This window comes from Pogona vitticeps, chromosome 1 (genome assembly GCF_051106095.1).
Source record: "Pogona vitticeps strain Pit_001003342236 chromosome 1, PviZW2.1, whole genome shotgun sequence".
Lineage (NCBI taxonomy): Eukaryota > Metazoa > Chordata > Lepidosauria > Squamata > Agamidae > Pogona > Pogona vitticeps.
In genome coordinates, this window is record NC_135783.1 from 92,280,388 (window position 1) to 92,301,310 (window position 20,923).

The following is a 20,923-nucleotide window of genomic DNA, read 5'->3' on the forward strand; positions in this document are numbered from 1 at the left end:
TGTGCTACACTAAGCCATTTTACCCTTCCTCTGTTCCTTCCCAATCTGCTTTGTGCCTCAATAATGTTTCTCCCTTACATCGGCAGTTACATTGATGCAGTTCTTACAAAGATTTAGGTTATGCTGGTGCAACAATGTCAGATACATTTTCAAAACATCTCTGAATTAGTATAAAATAATTGGGGCTGGTATAAGGATTCAGTAGTACAGTGGGGTCTCTACTTAAGAACTTAATCCGTATTGGAAGGTGGTTCTCAAGTTGAAAAGTTCTTATGTTGAATCTGCATTTCCCATAGGAATGCATTGAAAACCATTTAACCGTATCTGCTCTTTTCCGTCCATAGAAACTGCAGTGGAACCTCTACTTAAGAACTTAATCCATTTTGGAATGGTGTTCTTAAGTTGAAACGTTCTTAAGTTGAAGCAAAATTTCCCATAGGAATGGACTGAAAACCAATTAATCCGTTCTGGCTGTTTTTTTGTTATGTAGAGGTGCGTTCGTACATTGAGGCATTAGTTCCCATAGGAACTAATGCAAAGCTGGTTAATACGTACTCTACCACTAGGGGGAGAATTTTTTTTAACCTAAGATGACCTAAGGTTAAAAAAAGAGCAGGAAAGGTTTTTTTTCCCTGTTCTTATCTTGGATTTCTGTTCTCAAGTAGAAGCAAAATTTAGCAAATGGAGCTGTTCTTAAGTTGGATTGTTCTTAAGTAGGGATGTTCTTAAGTAGAGACCCCACTGTAATCTGACTCTCAGCCAGACAACACCAGTCAAGTGTAGAGCGCCTCATACGTTTTTCAGAAGAGGCAAATCAGGATCATGCATAAGTGAAACAGTGTTCTGTACACACTACTTGTTAAAGAAAACCAGTTCTTTCTCAAGTTTGCAAAAAGGAAACACGAATGATATTGGAATATTTTTTAAAAAATTTAAAAAATAAATAACATTTTCTCTCACTCTTCTTAACTAAGTTTTAAATTATACAGAATGACAAGCTCAACATTTTCTAAAAAGTGATGGTACTCTCTCTGTGTCTATATTTCTGCAAATATTTTATATTACATGCCAATAAAGTCAACCTAGCAATTTCTGCTACTTACACTTAGAGTAATGGATATTTTTAAACGCTCTGTAGCAATTATAGCCATGAACCACTTTGCAAATCCTAGTGTCTGAGGGAACATATTTATAGTTGACTTTTATATATGTATACACAAAAAGTGCATTGGCATTCCAAATGATTCACCTTTTTATTTCCAGTGGAATGACAGAACAAGGACCTCCTTCAGACTATAGGTCTAGGTGTAGGAGTCCTGGTCTACCCATCCTATGCACACACATTGGTGTATGTGGGATTCTGGGAGCTGTAGTCCAAAATGGAACATTTGCAAGCTCTGATCTTGTCCCAGATGCAGTCCATTATATACTAAGTGCTTGCTTCTGCAGCCACTATACATCACAACTGGAAACATCAGTTTTTTTAAGGGGTTACTTTAAAAACTGATTTATTTATTTAAATATTTAGAGTGGTCGAGTAGACCAGATAGGTGGTGTATAAATCAAATAAATCAAATAAATAAATAAATATTTTAGTTATTGTTTGCTTATTTACTTGACTTGTATGCCGCTCGGACTCTGCAAGAATCTCTGTGAGGCTTCCAACATCAATTAAAGCAGTTAAGTTAAAAACAAACACTAAAAACCAGTATGGCCACATCCACTCTACAAAAGCAAAAACAAAAACAATCGACAAAAACAATCTAGATCCATAACTCTATCAGTTACAATTAAAAACCTTCAATTAAAAATGTTCAATTAAAAAACTTTCTGAACAGGAATGTTTTAACGTGGCTCCAAAATGTCAGTAATGTTGACGCCCGTCCGATGTCGTTTGGGAGGGCATCCCAAAGATCAGAGGCAGCTGCCGAAAAGGCCCTCCGCCTACAAGCCATCCCTCTCACCTCACTGGGGGACGGCTCTTTCTGGAGGGCCTTCTAACTAGATCTTAGTTGCCGGGTAGGTGGGTAGGTTTGAATGGAAGGAGGTGGTCCTTCAAGTATCCAGGGCCCAAGCTGTTTAGGGCTTTATAGGTCAAAACAAGCACTTTGAATTGGGCCCGGGCAGCAACTGGTATCCAGTGTAACCTGGCTAGAATTGGCTGAATATGTTCTCTTGTGGCTCTCCCACTCAACAGTCATGCAGCTTAATTCTGAACCAGCTGTAGTCACTGGATCATCTTAAAGTAAAGCACACTGCAGTAGTCTAAACAGGTTGTTACCAGTGCATGTGTGACTGTCATGAGGCTCCATTCGTCCAGGTAGGGCCACAGCTGGAAGGGTTTCCACAGTTGCAGGAAGGCACCCCTGGACACCGAGTCCAACTGGACCTCTTGGGGTCCAGGAGCACCCCAAGATTCCAGACCCTGTCCCTCAGGGGGAGTGCAATCCCATTCAGGGAAGGGAAATGGCCCTTTAAACTGTCCAACGAACCACCCACTAATAGTACCTCCATCTTGTCTGGATTATGCTTCAATTTATTAACCCTCAACCTGTCCATTATCAGGTCCAGACACAAGTTCAGTTTAGATGCTGCCTCACCTAGATTGGTGGAAAAAGAGAGGTAGAGCTGAGTGTCGTCAACATACTGCTGACTCCTCAGCCCAAACCTCCTGATGCCTTTTTTCTAAGTGGAATTCAAGGTGTTTTACAGCAAGCTGTACTCAAAACCAGGCTGGATAAAAATCAATGATTTTTTAAATCAAATCGATTTCAATCATGATTTAAATTTTAAAGAATGACTTTTTGATTTAAATCATCAAAAATCTATTGTTTTAAAATAATGATTTAATGTGTTATTTAAATCATATTGATTTAAATCGAATCCACACTGTTCATAATACTCTTTCAAAGCAGCTTATAATAACAAAAAAGGAAGAGTATTTAAATCAAATTAATACCATAGTTAATATGAATAATATAATGGAAGCAGGAAGATGGAAAAATAGCAGCAACTTTCTCTTAACACACTTAAGGCTTCATCCTAATGGTTTTTTTAATCAAACTCCGAAAAGCTGAGTAGAACTGAGAATGCTACACCTACTTTGGATGGAGATGAGTAGGCAACTTGTAGTTGTAGAAACACTGCTGATCTGAAACTCCATGAGCCAAGCCAGCATAGTCAAGAGTGGGAATGGAATGGAGATGCAGTTCAACATTAGGGTGGCTGCAGTTTTTCTACCTTGTTTTACAGAACTGGTACTCTACATAAAATATCTGAATTTTGATCCAACTTCCCCTCCTGGAGCCCCTGAAAATCTGGTGCCTGAACTCAGTTGATGTTTACAGTTGAGTGATTATTGAAATTGTGGTCAGTAATAAATCTTCTGTAACCCAAACCATATTGTCTGAGGATGTCAAAAGACATTTGTCTTAGACTGTACTGAGGAGCTTTGTGTGTCTGGATCCATTATCTGAAGCTACTTGTTCATCTCGCATGTTATCTGGACCGCAGGCACTGATATGATTAAAAAAAATACACAGGCATATACACTGAGTTCTTGTTCCCTAAAACCCTGCCTAGTATGAGTAAACTAGTGAGGTTAACTTTGGCAAGAGAGTCACAATTATGAACTGAAGAGTACAATTTGCTCCCACTTACTAACTCTAGCTTCAACAAGGTTATGATTTATTTTTAAATATGTGCCTTTGGTCAGATATTCAAATAAGAACAGGTGAGTTTTTGAAGCAAGTATTTGCTACAAATAGCAAGGAAGGTGTACAAGCAATCCCACAAGTAAACAAGACCACAATAGAAATACATTTGTATCAGACATCAAGAGTCATTTCAGGGTGAGAGAAGGATAAATGAAGTAACAAGATGGTTTTCTGCACTGAATCAAACACATGTTCAGCCTCACAGGCACCACTGCATTTTTTTTAAAAAAATTGACCAACCGACTGACCAGCCTATAAGAAACTATTGAAAGTTACACAAAAATTAAAAAAATACCCACAGAAAACTAAAGAAACATAATACCAATGTGATCTCTATTCAACACACTGGCACTAACAATGTGTCCCCTTCAGCTTCTGAGCAGTAGACAGCAGTAATTAGTCTATATGGGGTAGACCCAAGACTAAGACAAAGCTGATTCCCCTCCAATTCCATGGATAAAAGTCAACTAAATTGCTGTATGATTCTTTCATTGAGCAAGAGATTGGACTCAGTGGCCTTACAGGCCCTTCCTAGCTCCATTATTCTATGATTCTTCAACACTACTGATGGGGTATTGCCCTCTACAGTTGAAATTTTCAACTTTTTTTTTTTTTTTTTTTTTTTTTTTTGCCTTGGGCCTCTTAGTACCATTTCTCAGGTTCCAGGCCCCCCTGTCAACCAAGGACACAACCTGAACAGATACCTTTCAGAAATTTCTCACATTTTTTCAGTCTGTGGTCCCCTTCAAACGTGACAGGCCTCCCCAGGGGTCCATAGGGCCCCCATTGGGAATGGCTGCTCCACAGGACCTGAAGAAAGCAAGACTGCAAAAAGAGTGAGTTAAAGAGCATGTGGCACTCTGCTGTCTCTCCTCTAATACTTTGCTGCTATCTTCTAATAACTGCAGCCTGAAGCAACTGCTTCATTCAGACTAACAAAGGGGCCAACCATCAGGTTTGGAGCAGAAAGCTTAAAGGTACTTTTTCATCTTCCTGTGGTCAGATGAGCATGTTATACCCTGGCAGCTGAAGCTAATGGTGTGGCTGCCTCAATGCTAGGCAGCAGATGAATGGCAGACTGTAGTATTCAGTGCCACCAGGCCTTGCTGCTCCTGACATCCAGGCACATTTGCCCACGAGCCTCATCCTGCGCTTGGATAATGTATAGTGGCTTCACTCATCTGATCTGCTTACCCAACTGCTGGGATGCTGGGAGGAGATTACACAGTTTGAGACTACAGATACAGGCCTCTTTGCAACCCTAGCACCCGTACATAGATGCCAGGTACACCAAGAGGCCATTATTTATACATTCCCATGCATAAACTGCCATATTTGAATACAACCTATGTAACCGCCTTTCAGCTGCTAGAATTCAGAATAATCTGATTATTTGGGGGCAAATTAATCTCAGCACCAAAGAGGCAAAACAGTTGGGAAGTGAACAACTGTTGTGGATTTTAACTAACCACACTAGTCCGTGGCCCAAGCAGAATCAGAAAGATGGTTTACAATGTAGGGAAACAAATTTTACTATTATAGCAATCTATGTATGAGAATCCATACATAGAATCATTATCATCTATACCCAACAGAAATTGCATTGAACTGCGTGCATCTGAAGTGAGGCATTTAAATTTAATTGATCTCCTAATGATTATACAGTGGAGCCCAGAAACAAAGTCCAACAGGAACATTAATGTGTACAATACATATACAACAACATTTTGTCATTTAGCAATGGAAATCCACAAGAGCAACAAAATGTGGAAACAGAACCAGTTATCTCATTTAAATGAAAAGGGCAGTACTTCCAAAAAGGGTAACTCAATGATGCATCAAAACACAGTTTCCCATAAGAACCTTCTGTCATGTTAGGATATATACCTGGATGTATTCACTAACATTTTTCTGATTCCATGACTGACTTCTTTTTTAAGTAGACAGAACAGGCACAGGGATGAAGATCATGGAAAGGTTTCCAAAGGGTTTCAAATGAGGAAGACAAAAGGGACCAAATGAAACTTGAGATTCTCACAGTTTTTCCCTGCTGTTCTGAAGTGCTGGACTACAAATCCCACGAACCTACCAGCCATGGTGAATCGGGACAGTTTGCACTGTAGCCCAACACAGCTGGAAAGTACTCAATGCAATAAATCCCATGCCAAAGGAAATCCTGCATTCGCAGTAGTAATACACCAAATTTTTTACAAAGTCCAGTTTTCCGTACTAAAACCTGTCTCTCAAAAGATGTGGGTGATGGAATTAAACCTGAATTCAGTATTTCAGTATGACAACTTTTATCCATTGTCAGATGCATATTTGCTACACTTTTTTCCATGGCAATGATGGTGTACGGCCCCTTACTTCAAAGGAATACATAGGATGAAGAAATCTAGCAACTGTGCCCATTTAAATCAAAACATAGCTTACATTTCTCTATTTCTTAAAACCCAAATGCCTTCTGATGACAAATCAATTTGCACTATTTCTAGTACAATAAAAGTAAATTCATGAATGAGGGGTGACATTTAAAATAATCATAACAATAATGAAAAAACAACCTGACATAATATGTCTTGCCAAGAAAACTTTCCACCATAATTAGCATTTTTTCTGGTTTGGGGGTGGTGCTACAACCCAGAGCAACCTCAAGGCAGAAGGCACAAACAGTATAAATAACTCAGGATGATACTTGGGATAACAGCCTCTCCTCTGCTCACCTGTGGCAGAGGAACACAAGAGCCAAGACTGCCGTCTGCTCTGCTACACATTTGTAATCCTACAACCTGCTGGTATGCTGCAATTCCATCTGGCCTGGCTTCCTGATATATTTAAATAGGACACAGGTTTTCGGATGCTTATTAATGGGGCTTGAGGGTATTCTGGTTACAGGAAACTGCAGAAGGATTGCTTGTTGCATATGCATGGGTCTTTAAAGACTACTGCCTCTGAAACAGGAGGACCCAGATCTTCCTTTTGGAAACTTTAATTGGCATGTGTAAGCATAAAATATTAGGCACCCAGCAGCTTGACGATTTTTCTCCTTCGCCCACTGCCATATACTGCAGTGAGGTATAGCGATGGAATAAAAAGTCCTAGATTTTTAATGGCTACCATGGCCTCTGATTATACTTCTAAAGAAAGATTAAGTATTTAAAGATATATATTTTTAATCCATTAGTCTGGAAAAGGGTAGAAGGATAAGACTGTATGTGAAATATATATATATTAATTGCAACACGTGCAACTAGAAAATCCCATATACTCAGCTCTGAATTAAATATACAAATATACACCCATTTTCTTCTCTTCAATAGAGTGGATTTAAGAAAATGAAGTTACAAATATCTACTGTGCTGATGCTGCTTTCCATGGCCTTTGTCCATGGCAGCGAAGGTTTTTATCCTGAACGGTATCAGAAGCAACCCAGCGTACCAATGAAGGGACCACATTTCCTACCTTTCGGCATAAAAAGTCATGGTAAGTAGCATTTCTCTCTTTCTTTTAAATATGGGCAGCCTATAGCTTTGTTGGGTATATTTGCTATGTACAACCGAAGGTAGACTACTTAGTAGTCTTATATCTGCCAGTTGGAGGCTCAGATGGGTTTTGTGCACTGCTAAACTACAGAACTTCTTTTAAGGTATTAACATATTAACTGAAACTGAAGTACGGTACTCACTAGAATAAGAACAAGGAAGATGGCAAGGTCACTTGGTTTTTAACATAGCCAAGAACTGCTCCACATACCAGAAAGAATGCTTACCAGAATCCTCCCAAAATCATGGCATGTCAAGGAACACATGGAGTGTTCCTTACTTGTACGCTTGCCCTTTGAGAATTTTCCAGCTTAACACACAGATGATCGCAATGTCAGGATACACTAGCTTTCTATGAGAAAGGAGGTGTATTTTGAAAATCTACCCATCTGCATTTTGGTTCATCCCAGAGAGACTGGACTATTTTTTTGGCGATTGTTTTCCCCTCTCTGAATATACAGATCAGTTTATATTAACAGGCAAACACTGATGCACTGAAGCAGCCACAGGTACTTTTAAGAAAAAAGAAGTAGGAAATCTAAGACATATAATCTGAAATGGGGAGAGATGATTTTTGTCAACATAGTACTTAGACATCTTGCAGCAAAAGAGAAATTTAGCAATATTCCTCCCTTCCTGATTTCCATGGCACAGATCACTAGCAAATAAAAGGAAATAAACTGCCTCAATCATGTGAGCCATTGTCCTAATAAATGGATGTTCATTTATGGATTGATTTAGATTTCTGTCCCATTCAATTCAAGGGGCCATGGCTTATGAATGTTTAAAATATGATGTTACAAGAAATTCAGACTGTCAAGACTTTATCTGAAAACTAAAATTGGAGTTAGGAGTATGAAATGTTTTTATTTGAACTTTTTACACAAATATCGTGCCTTGCATCCTAAAATCTGTATGCTCAATTTCGAGAACATCTTTTAAAAATCACTTTGGGTGATCTTTCATCCTCTTGCTCAAAAATGTCTGACTTATATTTTCAAAGAAAGAGTGCCTTAATGCAGAACTTAGTTAGATTTTCATATGCTGAACCCAATTGTTCAAATACATTTTAAAGCAATCTAATATTCAAACCAATGCTTTGTGGAAAAGGAATTGTTTTCCTTCTGCAGGAATGCAGATCTACAAGGAATAATTCTGTAAACTGTGGTGTAGGACAGAAAGATAAGTTCAACTAGTCTCTTCCTTAAAGTACAAATCTTATGATTCTTTGCAGTATACAGTGAGACATAAATAGATATAAAGGCTATCTATATATGTATATGTATATAAGCAAATGCAGCTACGTTGTTCTTTAAAACCACAAGTCTTGTTTATTTGGCTCAAGATTTATACTAGGCTGAATACAACATAATCCAATACTGATTTAATTCAGTGATATAATTCAGAATGAAGAGTACTGCAGAAGCCTATATTGTATACAAGAGTACAAAGGAGTGAGAGCTCTAAGTCCATAGGTTTTACAGAAGTAGAATGCCTCTTCATTCCCATCCCAGCTTGTAAACTGCCATTTGGATGTTGTTTATGGCTACTTCACACATTACTTTCATATTTCCTTCTTAGACTAAGTCACTATTTTTTTTAGCAAATGTTGCTCATACCTTAGTGCAGTGATGGCAAGTCTTTTTTAGCTCGAGTGCCCAAACTGCTAAACAAAATCAACTTATTTATTTCAAAGTGCCAACACTGCAATTAAAACCCAAATACTGAGGTTTTAGTTCAGAAAAAACAACTGCTCACGTACTGAAAGGGTTAAATGTTTGCGCTTTTTTTCCAATGGGCGGTATTAACAAAGAAATACTTACCGATTCTCCAGTCCCCCATTGGGCTAGACCGGTAATGGTCGCCATTGCACCCCTCTGCTGGACCACTGCACCAGCAGAGGGAGTGCCAAAATCCAGGATCAGAGGACGGGTAAGTATTTCTCAATGGTGACTTTTGGCTCGGGTGCCCACAGAGAGAGCTCTATGTGCCAACTGTGGCACACGTGCCATAGGTTCGCCATCGCTGCCTTAGTGTCTCAATGACAAGATGTGTGTCTATTCTGAAGTCCCCATGTGCACTGGGAAGTAGGTGTATAATCTCTGTGTTAGAAATGTATGCCTGGAGCTCACATTACTCATGGGAGCTGTTACAACACTGCTTTCCGCTACACCACTAAGAGCACTAGATCTGGAGCCCAGAGAAGCACTTGTTCAGGCCATGGTTTCTCTCACTGCAGTAGCAACCTTGGGGGAATGAAATTCAAAGTGGCTTGTAGTTCGCTGTCTGGGTTTCTCGCCTGGTGGCAGTGACAAAGTCAAATATTCGTTCTCTACTACCTGAGAGGGCAGAATAGGACAAAGTGGCAAGAATACAGACTTTGGTTGTTGCGGGCTTTTCGGGCTCTTTGGCCGTGTTCTGAAGGTTGTTCTTCCTAACGTTTCGCCAGTCTCTGTGGCCAGCATCTTCGGAAGACAGCACTCGGTGCTCAGAGCACAGAGTGCTGTCCTCTGAAGATGCCAGCCACAGAGGCTGGCGAAACATTAGGAAGAACAACCTTCAGAACACGGCCAAAGAGCCCGAAAAACCCATAACAACCATTAGATCCCGGCCATGAAAGCCTTCGCGAATACAATGCAGACTTTGCTTGAATAGTAGCATTAACATCGGCTGAGGATGCTCTAGCTCTACATATCCTATACTAAGTCTTGAGGTGGACTGCATGACCTAAAAGGCCACTCCCGAATGTAGACATTCATGATACAGACAAAAGGGTCAGTACTCCTCTAGTTTGTATCCTGAAATAATGCAAGAACCCAGCTTACATTGCAAAGTACTCCATACCAACAAATGCATACTTTACAATTAGTGATATTTGCTTACTAATAGTCAGGTATATCACAATAATAATAAAGTTTGTCTTGCTTTAAAATATAGTTATGAGATCATAACATAATGGCTCAAGAAATTGCCATAGGCATCCTCTGTTGCATGCCGTGTCAGTTTTAATTGCAATCTGCCTCCAAAAGTTATACTATTTGCATAACTGCACAACAGGATTTCAGTCATTCTCATATAAAGCAACAAAGTGATGGTAAAAGACTCCATCTTATTTGTTTTCAGCTCAACAGTCCAAATTTATTGAAACACGTTACACTGTTTACTTTGTGCTGTACTAGTCACACTATCCCTAAATGTATGCTTGCAATCTAAACAACTATGTCATTAATAGCCAAATAATATTTCTGCATAAAGCATGAGAACTGACAAAAGTTAGATTCTTGTAAAGGAAAGGTTTAAGAACAAAATAAACAAACAAACAAAGAATATAACCAAGGATCCTTGGATTGCAAGCCTAGTTATGACTATTGCCAATTCGAGAGTTTTAGCTACATGCTTAGATTGTTCAAAGTCACTGAGGTTGCCCCCAGCACTACCAAAAAAGAATGAATTGAAACTGCCAGAAATTATAATCCTGTTTTTGTTCCCATTATCACTTTTGCCAGTACTATTGATAGCAATATAAGAATCTCTAAATTTGTCTAGGTTTACTGAATCTCTAGACTCTCAAGGCAGAGATGAGTAAGGTGCAACCTGGCAGACGTTGTTAGATTACTACTTCCCTCCTCCCTTGTCATAATCTATGCTGGCTAGGCTATTGAGAGTTGTAGTCACAAAAACAACAGGTGAGCTACACACTTCCTGCTCCTACTGTAAGACAAAGGCTGGAAGCTAGTTGAAGGACTTCCTCACCTGAGTGATGAGTCTTTACAGCATTCAGTGGCCTTCCAGCATCTTCACAAGCTATGAGTTACACTTACCACATAAAATAAATTACAAATAATTGAGGAATGTATTCTGTTACCATTAACACCCAAAGAAAGCTCAAAAGGGTCTGGCAATCTCATGCTAAAAAAGAAATTGATGTGGGCTAACCTCTGGCCCATTTTTATTCATCATCTTACTCAGCAAAATCCCCCTGTTTCTCAGTTGCTAAAAGAAATGGATTCAGCAAGATAAATGACAGTTGAAAGCTCTTCAGCTACCAGTGCCTTTTTCATTCTCAGTGTGACAACAAGTCAACTATCTTCAAGCTTTTCTAAAATGCCAACTGTCCAGGTACAGGTTGTCTGTCTGCAGTTCCTAACAGTTTAAACCTGACTGCCTCACCATTACAGTGAGTGTAATTTGTAGCCAGGGTCTTAGTTTGAATAATTTTAAAAATGAAATGTGTATTCTAGAGAAAAAAAAGCTCTTACCTTCCCTTTGCTGCTATATGTAATGCACCAATTCAAAGTGCATTTTTGAGAACGGCATTACAGAAATCCAAGTCGATCTTAGACAATCTGAGTTTTCTGAGATGTTTAGTTTCTCTCAAACGCCCCCCAAAGGGTGAAAGAAGAAGTATCAAATGTATATTTCTGGCTTAATGGCACCTCCCAACATGTTTCAACGATCCTCACTTTGCTGGAGAGAACTATTTACAGGCGATTTGGCTTTCTACTCACAAAACCCAAACAGCCTCTGTGAGGCTCATTCTTGCTAATGCAACAATTTGAATTTCAGCTTCATCACCACAGTATATGAAATTTCATTTTGGGGAGTGGAGGTATACTTACTATTTCCCCTGTATTCCCCCCACCCCATTTTAGTAATATCCAAGCTTGCGTCTCTGTTGTATTTTTTTTAACAAGTTAAGCTTGTACTATTTTTTTCAGTTTGCATCTCTGGCTCATAATGAGCAACAGAACAGAACGGGTATGGTGACACGGAAGTTCTAGTTTGATTTCTGAGCATTCATGATGATTAAGATAACTGAGGATTATTACAAACGTACAATTTTTTTCCCCTCAAATAAAACAGCACATAGTTTAATAAGTACCTCCAGTATTCCTAGTTAGAGCACGTTTTGTGCTCCTCCACTCCACAGTGGCTTAGGTTTCTGGCTGAGGAGCCAGAGGTTGGGAGTTCAATTCCCCACCGTGCCTCACTGAGGGGCACTGGACTTGATGATCCACAGGGTCCCTTCCAGATCTGCAGTTCAAAGGGTATTAGTATTATTAAACTGACAGATAGTCATATCTCAGACCAGCTCCATGCAAAGTTCATTAAAGGCAAGTTTCTATATTACATTTTGCAGACACAGGACAAAAACGTACTTAACTCCTGATCTCCACTAGTGTCTTACTGAATTCTTGTTTCATGAACATTTGGTTTTCATGAAAAAACTGGTTTTCACAAGGTATGTTCAGATGAAGAGTGACAGATGTTTCCACATGCAGTGAGAAAGACCCTTTCTGTTTACAGCACATACCCAAAGCATGACAATGGTTAAATTGTCTTTCCTGAAACCTAATGACCAAAGCTTCTGAAGGTTGTCCATATGAGCACAATGCTTTCTTCAATGAACACACCAATATGTGTTAGGGGAGTGCAACATGATACTCGTGAGGTTATGCTTTTCCAAATAAATAATGCACAAATGAGAAAATATTCATTTTTTTTAAAAAAACTTGACAATTTTATCAGACAAAGTGCAAAGAAACAAAACAAAAAGACAAAAACACGTGGCACCTTAAAAGACTATAATATTTTAATTTGATCTTTTGTGGACAAGTCCATATGGAAACAAAAAGAAGACAAAGTACAACCTGACAATTTGGCAAACTTGTGTTAGGAAAAGGCACTGTTCCCACCACCACCGCTCTTTCCAAACTCAGATTTAGAACTCCTATGGGTGCTGGCAAGAAGACTATTCAGAGAAGTTATCTAGATCAGTGGCCAGGATTTCTGGGAGTTGAAGTCCAAGAACATCTGGAGGCCCAAGGTTGGAGACCACTGATCTAGATGACCCTATTCAAAAAAAGACATCTTGATTACCCATTAAAATATTTTAAACTTTGAACTCAGGTCCACGTGCCAAACTTGGCAGTTGTGCACAAAGAAGCATGTGCGGTGATTTAAATCAGTGGCCACCTGAGAAGATACAATGTTCAAGATGTTAACTTAGAACCTTCATCAGCCCTGGTCAACAAGGCCAGTTGTAATGGACTATGGAAATGTAGTCCAATGCCATCTGGAGGACCAAACGCCGCTTATTCTTGGATTAAATTACAGAAAATGTGGCAGTCAAAAGATTAGTCTTTCTTTTAATTTTTGCTTTAAAAACTAAACTTAACAAAAATTAAAATTGTGTCTCTGTAAATTTTATAATCCAAGACCCTACAAAATTCTCCATGTTTCCTTTTTTAAAAAAAAAGATAAAAGGTGTATCTGGTCCATTAACGCTCCTTGATTTTTTATTATTAATATATGATTGAATGGCTCCATCTGTTGGATGATACAACATCATGCAGGAGCCCAAGGACAGATGCTTAAACATAAAATAATACCACTCCAGTTCAAAGGGGAGATAGGAATAATCCTACTACTGTAAACTGATCTCTGGTTTGTTTTCTTTACCAGTAATAAAATAAATTATTTCTTCAAAATTCAATCAAAATGTAAGGAATGTTCAGCTTGCTCCTAGGCAATTTCCACTGAGTTCATTCTCTAAAAGAGTTCATTCCTGAGTAAACAACTTCTGTATATTACTTATTCTATTCCAAACTAGCTAGGATTGCCAGCCTTTAATCTGACACTCTACAGAGATCCTATTCTAGTCACTCACTTAAGAGACTGGAAATTACTTTCTTTGGACTACAGTGCCCAGAATCCCATGTGATGTATGTGTAGAAGTCGTAGACTACTACTTGAGCTTCACATTGGCCCTGTTACTATGGCACCAAGAGGTTCCCAGGACATGCCTTCCCCACACGAGTAAAATTTATGAGAGGTCCTAAGAAAAACGGACTCAGATCCTTAACAACTTTTCCCTTTTGTATTCATATTGCCTTACAGAGAGAGGTTTACAGGCATTCAAAGAATATATGGCTGATAATGACTGAGATTGGATCATACAAACAGAAACACAGTATTTAATGCGACTTAATGATTTACTGTGTCCTTGGGGGATTTTGCTGCTTATGAAAAACAGGGACAAATTCCAGTCATAATACATGTTCTGTGCAGCATGGGGCAGTGCTTCGAAAATACAAATTGTCCATACAAATCCTGAGCAGGTGGCAGCCCTAAGGGCTATCAATGTTTGCCAAAACCAAACATTTGAAAGCTTAATTCCACACACAATGAAGCCAAAGGGGTGCTTTCAGTTTCTTTTCATGGGGTTTTAATTAAATTTACATTATATGGCTTTTTCACTAGCAGACTTTTTTTGTTTTTATCTTTTCAAGGTTGAAATACCAAAACTGTACACACCAAATGTAAAGCTGTTTATGGGTAGATGAGTGCATGGGGTGGAGTGGGGGTTGATACTCATTTATTTCAAAATGAATTTTACTGAAATGCAAGGAAACTCCCACTTTATTTTGAGAAGAAAATTCTAACATAATTATTTATTGTAATAATAATTTAATAATAATTATTATTAAATGATAATTATAGTGCAATAATTATTATTTATTAATTATTGTAATTTACTACAAACTTTCCCTCAGTGACTGCCTGCCTAAGAGAGATTTATACACATAACTGCTTTGAATATGTTTTTAGTATTGCTTTTATTTATCATTTCTCAGAATATTTGTTTCTTCTCTTTTAATATTTGTATACTCATTGCTTTTAGCTTTAAATAGTGTCTTTTAATGATGTAAGCCGCCTTGGGTCCTGTTTAAGGAGAAAGATGGGGTAAAAATATTCTAAATAAAAAATATGTCACATTTTTCAAAGACATGATTCAAAAAGTTTGAAACACTGACCTCTTTCACCTTGCCATTCCTGAACCACTTAAATCCTGCAACGTACTAATGGCCATGTTGTTTTTTTTTGTTTTTAGTTGTACAGGAAAGGGGAGAACAAGGACTTCCTGGCCCGCAAGGCCCTCCTGGCCCGAGAGGACTACCAGGCCCAGCAGGTGCTCCAGGAAAACCCGGGTACGGAAACCAAGGCCCTCCAGGACCACAAGGGCCCCCAGGACTTTCGGGTGTTGGAAAACCCGGCCTTCCAGGTCCACAAGGAAAGCCAGGAGAAAGAGGACTTCCTGGTGAAAAGGGAGATATGGGACCTGCTGGCCTTCCTGGCCCAAGAGGTCTCCCTGGGGCCGCCGGAATTCCTGGTCCTGCCGGGATTTCTGTTGCTGGTAAAGAAGGACTGCCAGGGCCACAAGGGCCAAGGGGTGCCCCAGGAGAAAAAGGTGAGCCTGGCATACCTGGTGTAAATGGACAGAAGGGAGAAACTGGATTTGGGGTTCCCGGTCGCCCAGGAGAGAAAGGTCTGCCAGGGCCACAGGGACCTGCTGGGCCACCGGGACCTGCAGGGGTAGGGAGGCCTGGGGAAAGGGGTTTTCCAGGTCAGCCAGGTATTAAAGGGGACAGGGGCTTGCCTGGCATCTCAGGAGCAATGGGATCCCCTGGTGCCCAAGGACCTCCTGGAGAGCCAGGGCAACCGGGCATTGGAAAACCTGGGCCAAGTGGAACACCAGGATTGCCAGGAATTCCTGGAGCAAAAGGGCTCCCAGGGACCCCTGGCTTGACTGGGCCTCCTGGTCTCCCTGGATTTGGAAAACCTGGACTGCCTGGGATGAAGGGAGACAGAGGAGCTGAAGGCCTCCCTGGTATCCCAGGAGCAAAGGGAGAGCAAGGCCCGGCTGGAGCCCCAGGGGAACCGGGATCAGTCGGTGCACCGGGGAGCATGGGGCCTCAAGGGGCCAGGGGTGCCGCTGGTGAAAATGGCATACCAGGTCTCAAAGGCGATAGGGGGCTTCCAGGTGCAGCTGGCTTCCCAGGGACAAAAGGAGAGAGAGGCCTTCCAGGATCAGATGGGAAGCCAGGGTTTTCAGGGGAACCAGGACTTCCTGGCCCAAAGGGGCTGCCAGGTTTGCCAGGTCCCAAAGGAGACACAGGCCACGCTGGACCAGCAGGCCTACCTGGACCAATGGGTTCCCCAGGACCTAAAGGAACGGCAGGAGTCAATGGGGAGCCAGGTCCAAGAGGTCCACCTGGAATACCTGGCACAAAAGGACCAATTGGCACTCCAGGTATTCCAGGGGTCCCTGGCAGCAAAGGGGAAATGGGTGCACCTGGATTACCAGGTCCAGCTGGTATTGCTACAAAGGGTTTAGATGGGCCTATGGGACCTGCTGGACCTCCAGGCCCCAAAGGCCACTCTGGAGAGCCTGGATTGCCAGGTCCTCCCGGTCCACCTGGACCTCCTGGGGAGATGGTGCCACAAGGGCAGGCTATAGCAGGCCTCCCTGTTATGAAGGCTGGTGCAATCCAAGGCCTGACGGGTATGCCAGTGTCAGCCTTCACTGCCATTCTTTCCAAAGCATACCCTCCATCAGCGGCCCCTATCCGGTTTGATAACGTTTTGTACAATAGGCAGCAGCACTATGACCCTAGGTCAGGCATCTTCACTTGCAGGATACCAGGACTTTACTACTTTGCTTACCATGTTCATGTGAAAGGAAATCATGTTTGGGTTGGTTTGTACAAGAATGGCTCACCCATCATGTACACATTTGATGAATATAAGAAAGGATACCTTGATCAGGCGTCTGGGAGCGCTGTTATCGATCTGACAGAGAATGACCAAGTTTGGGTACAGCTACCCAACAATGAATCAAATGGTCTGTTCTCTTCAGAATATGTTCACTCCTCCTTCTCAGGTTTCTTATTTGCACAGATTTAATAACATTTCATACCTCCCCCCAGAACTAAGCATCTTAGTATGTTTTTTTAATATATATATTTCTAGACATCCACTACCAACTAGTGACTGAACACTGAATTAAAATTCTGAGGCAAATGCTGCATGATGCATATCTCTTAGGTGCTATTTTTAAAAGACAAAGGGGAATATAATTATTCACAAAGTATAATCACTTTTTAATGCAGCAGTCAGACATGAATTTTACTTACCCCCAAACCAAGATAACAGTAGTAATTACAAGTGCCAAGATTAAGTCTTAGAAAAAGGTATAATTACTGTATCTTGCATAAACCTTCTCAGTCACCTATATATAGAAAAGAAGTGCTTAACACTGCCTTCCTATCCTTGAATAATCTGATTAACACCACTGATACCTATTCCAGATTATATGGATTTTAATTTAACATAACCTATTTATTTGCATTCAAAAATTATTTCAACACAGCCATGAGGGATTGAAATTGAAAGAAAATATATAAAAAGTTCTTCATTTTGAAATTAATGAGCTAATTTACATAAGAAATGTAATAAGTTCACAAACAATTTTAATATAACTGTAAATGAATACTATTGATCTAATATGAAATTACTATAATTATCCATCATGAATGCTTATCTTTTTTCATCAAGTAATTAGGAAACAATGCTTTGAGATACATGGTGTTACAAACAAACTAGAATATTCCAAATGAAATTATCCTCATATTGTTAGGTTATGTCAATATTCTGCACTAAAAAATCTGTTCAAGTACTATCTTCTATAGACACAATTTTGAGTGATCATTTTATTCATCCTCACAAAATATTCTGTGTAGTTAATTACTCATTAACAGAAAATGGTTTTGTTATGAACAATATGCATCAACTACAAATTAGGAAAATGTGTACTGTCTGATTTTGTTCATTTTATACTATGGTGCTTGTATAAATTATTCATTCATTGTAACAATATGAGACCAGTTATTGGGGTGGAGAGTAAATATTGCATTGTTCTTGACTGCATAATATTCTTTGTGAAACCACCAAAAAAAGTTTATCCAAAGCATCATTTTAAACTTTGTTCTAAAATGTCTAGTTTTTCAAACAAATGTTCTTCAAGTATGGTTTAATATATATTATTATTAAATAAAAAAGGAAATACACCTTTGACTTTGGTTGCCTTTATTTAGTTGGTTTTTAGAACTTTTAAAAATATGTGTGTGTGCAAATTTATTGGTATTTTCTCACAAGATGGGGCTTCTGAAGGCTTGTTCATGACCCAAACACATGAAAACAACTGTTTTTCACTTTCAATTTTTTTATGTTAAAAGAGCCAATAGCAACATTTACCCATAAGTGGGTGAAGCTGCAACACAAAACTCTGAATATTGTTGTATTTCATTTTCACATTATGTTGTGAGTATGCTGGAAAATTCTGAAAAGCAGTGCAAACAGAAGTATATGCAGACCTAAAATCCACAGAACTAGCTGAGAGCAAGGGCTAGCCCCTCTTTCCGCTTGCAGTCCATATAAAACTAGCATTGTTGTCATATGCTACAATTCCCACAAGGAGGATTTTTCTGCTTACAGATTTCCTATATACTGAATGCTATGAAATGTCTCTCTTGCAATATGACACAATGTCATGATAAACAGAGTATTGCTATCTCCAATCCAATCCAAACCTGATCAGCTGTTACCTGAGACCTGTAATTTTAAATGTGTAGCTCAGGACACACTACATGCAGAAGTTACAATCATACATTGGGTGTTTCCACTTCTCTACTTCTGTCACACACTCTGCTACTGGCCCTGGACAAGCTTATTCTGGAAGTAGACAATCAGAGGCAAACAGGAACTTTTAATCTTCTCTTTGTTGCCAACATACAAAGCAAAGGTAGGAACCAGATATTTACACGGAGAAACACACAGCCAGGGAAGTGGATGCTTAACCAACTCCTGCTGATCAGTTTTCCTCAGCCCTTTTTCTCAGCTGGATTCCAAAACTGGCTTACCCAATTAAGGAAGAAAAAGTGGCAAGCAAAGGAAGGGTTAAGTAGCCTTTTGTTCTTTCCTACAGTATTTCTTGCAACCACCACCCCCCCCCCGCCCTTTATTTGCTTTGCAGGTTTTCTATTTTCTGACAGGATGTTTATGTAGCAAGGAGGCTTTGGAATCCAATGTTTGGTGGTTAAAATCTTTACTCTTAGACCCAAGCCATCTTCCAAATTTAAGACACACACCCCACCAACCCAACCTCATCTAAGGGCATGATCACACGATGGAACTCTTCTGAGCGATGTTATGAAGTTTTAAAGAAAACCATTATATGGCAGAGAGGTCACTCACCTTTAAAAGCTGAAGTTTTATAATTATACTGTATGGCAGCGACCATATCTTTCCAAAACTCACACTTCTTCCCAGGACTGTGCTATAAAGATAAAAAAGAAATACTATAACCCTTCTCATTATAAGTGGCCCTAAATGTTGGAAGAATAAGCAATGTGAATTACATAAACTACTGCTCAAAGGTAAGACGTGCAACGTAATGTTGCAAGGAGAGTGTTCCTATTTACAATTCCAACCAGCCACTCGTGCCCCTTTACAGGATATTTAATTGCATTACCTTTCCTGCTTTTTCTTTCTCTCTTCCACTCCCCTCCCCCCCAAAAAAAAAACCCAGTCAGGAAATATTCCCTGCTAACTCAGAATATTCAGTCATCACTGAAATGTTTGAGAACATTTCTCCCCTTTGGAGTTTTGCAGTAGCTATTATACACTGACCAGTTACAATATTAAAACCATTGACAAGTAAAGTGAATAGCATTGATTATATTGTTACAATGGTACATGTCAAGGGGTGGGATATATTAGGCAGCAAGTGAACAGTCAGTTCTTGAATTTCATGTGTTGGAAGCAGAAAATATGGCCAAGTGAAAAATATCTGGTTGACTTTGACAAGGGCAAAACAGTGATGGTTGTAGATCAGTGGACCCCAACCTTGGGTCTCCAGATGTTCTTGGACTACAACTCCCAGAAACCTTCACCACCACCTCTGCTGGCCAAGATTTCTGGGAGTTGAAGTTCAAGAACATCTGGAGGCACAAGATTGGGGACCACTGCTGTAGATGACTGGGTCAGAGCATCTCCAAAACAGCAAGTCTTGTGAGGTGTTCCCAGTATGCAGTGGTGAGTACCACCCAAAAGTGGTGCAAAGAAGGACAACTGGTAAACCAACATCAGGGTCACAGGTACCCAAGGCTCGTCAATGCACATGGAGAGTGAAGGCTAGCCTGTCTGGTCTGATCGCACAGAAGAACTACTGTAGCTCAAACTGCTGAAAAATGTTGGCCATGATAAAACACACACTGCATCGCAGTTTGCTGTATACGGGCTGCAAACAACATCTACAGAATATACTGTACGTAACACCAAATCCAATCCATGGAGGCCCCATCTCGCAACCTGCATGAAGTCAGTGTAATTTCTGCTAACCCTCCAGCTTGTGTGTGAATGATGCCATATTGGCAACAAAATGATAACCCTCTAGAGAATGAGTTTGCTGTTGGTATATGTAAGATAAAGAGACAGCACTGGGTGATAGAGGGAACTGTATACTTTGGACTATAGACATGATATACCACTCTTTAAAAGTTAAAGAAAAAGCCTCTTGAAAGGGGGAAAAACCCACATCCAGCAAATCAAAAGATGATTTTCGCCTAACACTTCATTTGCTTTGCTGGCTTTTCCCCTCGCAGAAAGATTGCTTATGTAAAAGATCTTTAAAAATGCAGCTGGCTCTCAGTATTTTACCACCTCATTCACTGTGCGTGTAGGCCAGGCTTGAGAACTAGCAATATACAAGATTTCAAAAAGAGGCAGTACTCACCTTAAGGATTAACTTTCAAGATATATCTT

General features: G+C 39.9%; 3 protein-coding genes across 8 annotated transcripts in view; 1 reads left to right on the plus strand and 2 right to left on the minus strand.

Annotated features, from left to right (window-relative positions):
- LOC144586492 (uncharacterized) overlaps window positions 1-20,923 on the minus strand; it is a 1,082,363-nt gene that overhangs the window by 314,787 nt on the left and 746,653 nt on the right. The window lies entirely within an intron of this gene.
- Window positions 1-20,923, minus strand: part of NT5DC1 (5'-nucleotidase domain containing 1) — a 122,973-nt gene that overhangs the window by 89,939 nt on the left and 12,111 nt on the right. For all 6 annotated transcript variants that reach the window (XM_078384813.1, XM_020810837.3, XM_020810834.3 and 3 more), the window contains exon 6: window positions 19,355-19,436. In XM_078384813.1, coding sequence (XP_078240939.1) covers window positions 19,355-19,436 — 82 coding nt within the window. The remainder of the gene's footprint in view (window positions 1-19,354; window positions 19,437-20,923) is intronic.
- On the plus strand, window positions 1,167-18,172 carry COL10A1 (collagen type X alpha 1 chain). The gene is made up of 2 exons (XM_020810831.3): window positions 1,167-7,199; window positions 15,153-18,172. The coding sequence occupies exons 1-2, from the start codon at window positions 7,052-7,054 to the stop codon at window positions 17,003-17,005; spliced, it is 2,001 nt and encodes a 666-aa protein (XP_020666490.3). The 5' UTR covers window positions 1,167-7,051; the 3' UTR covers window positions 17,006-18,172.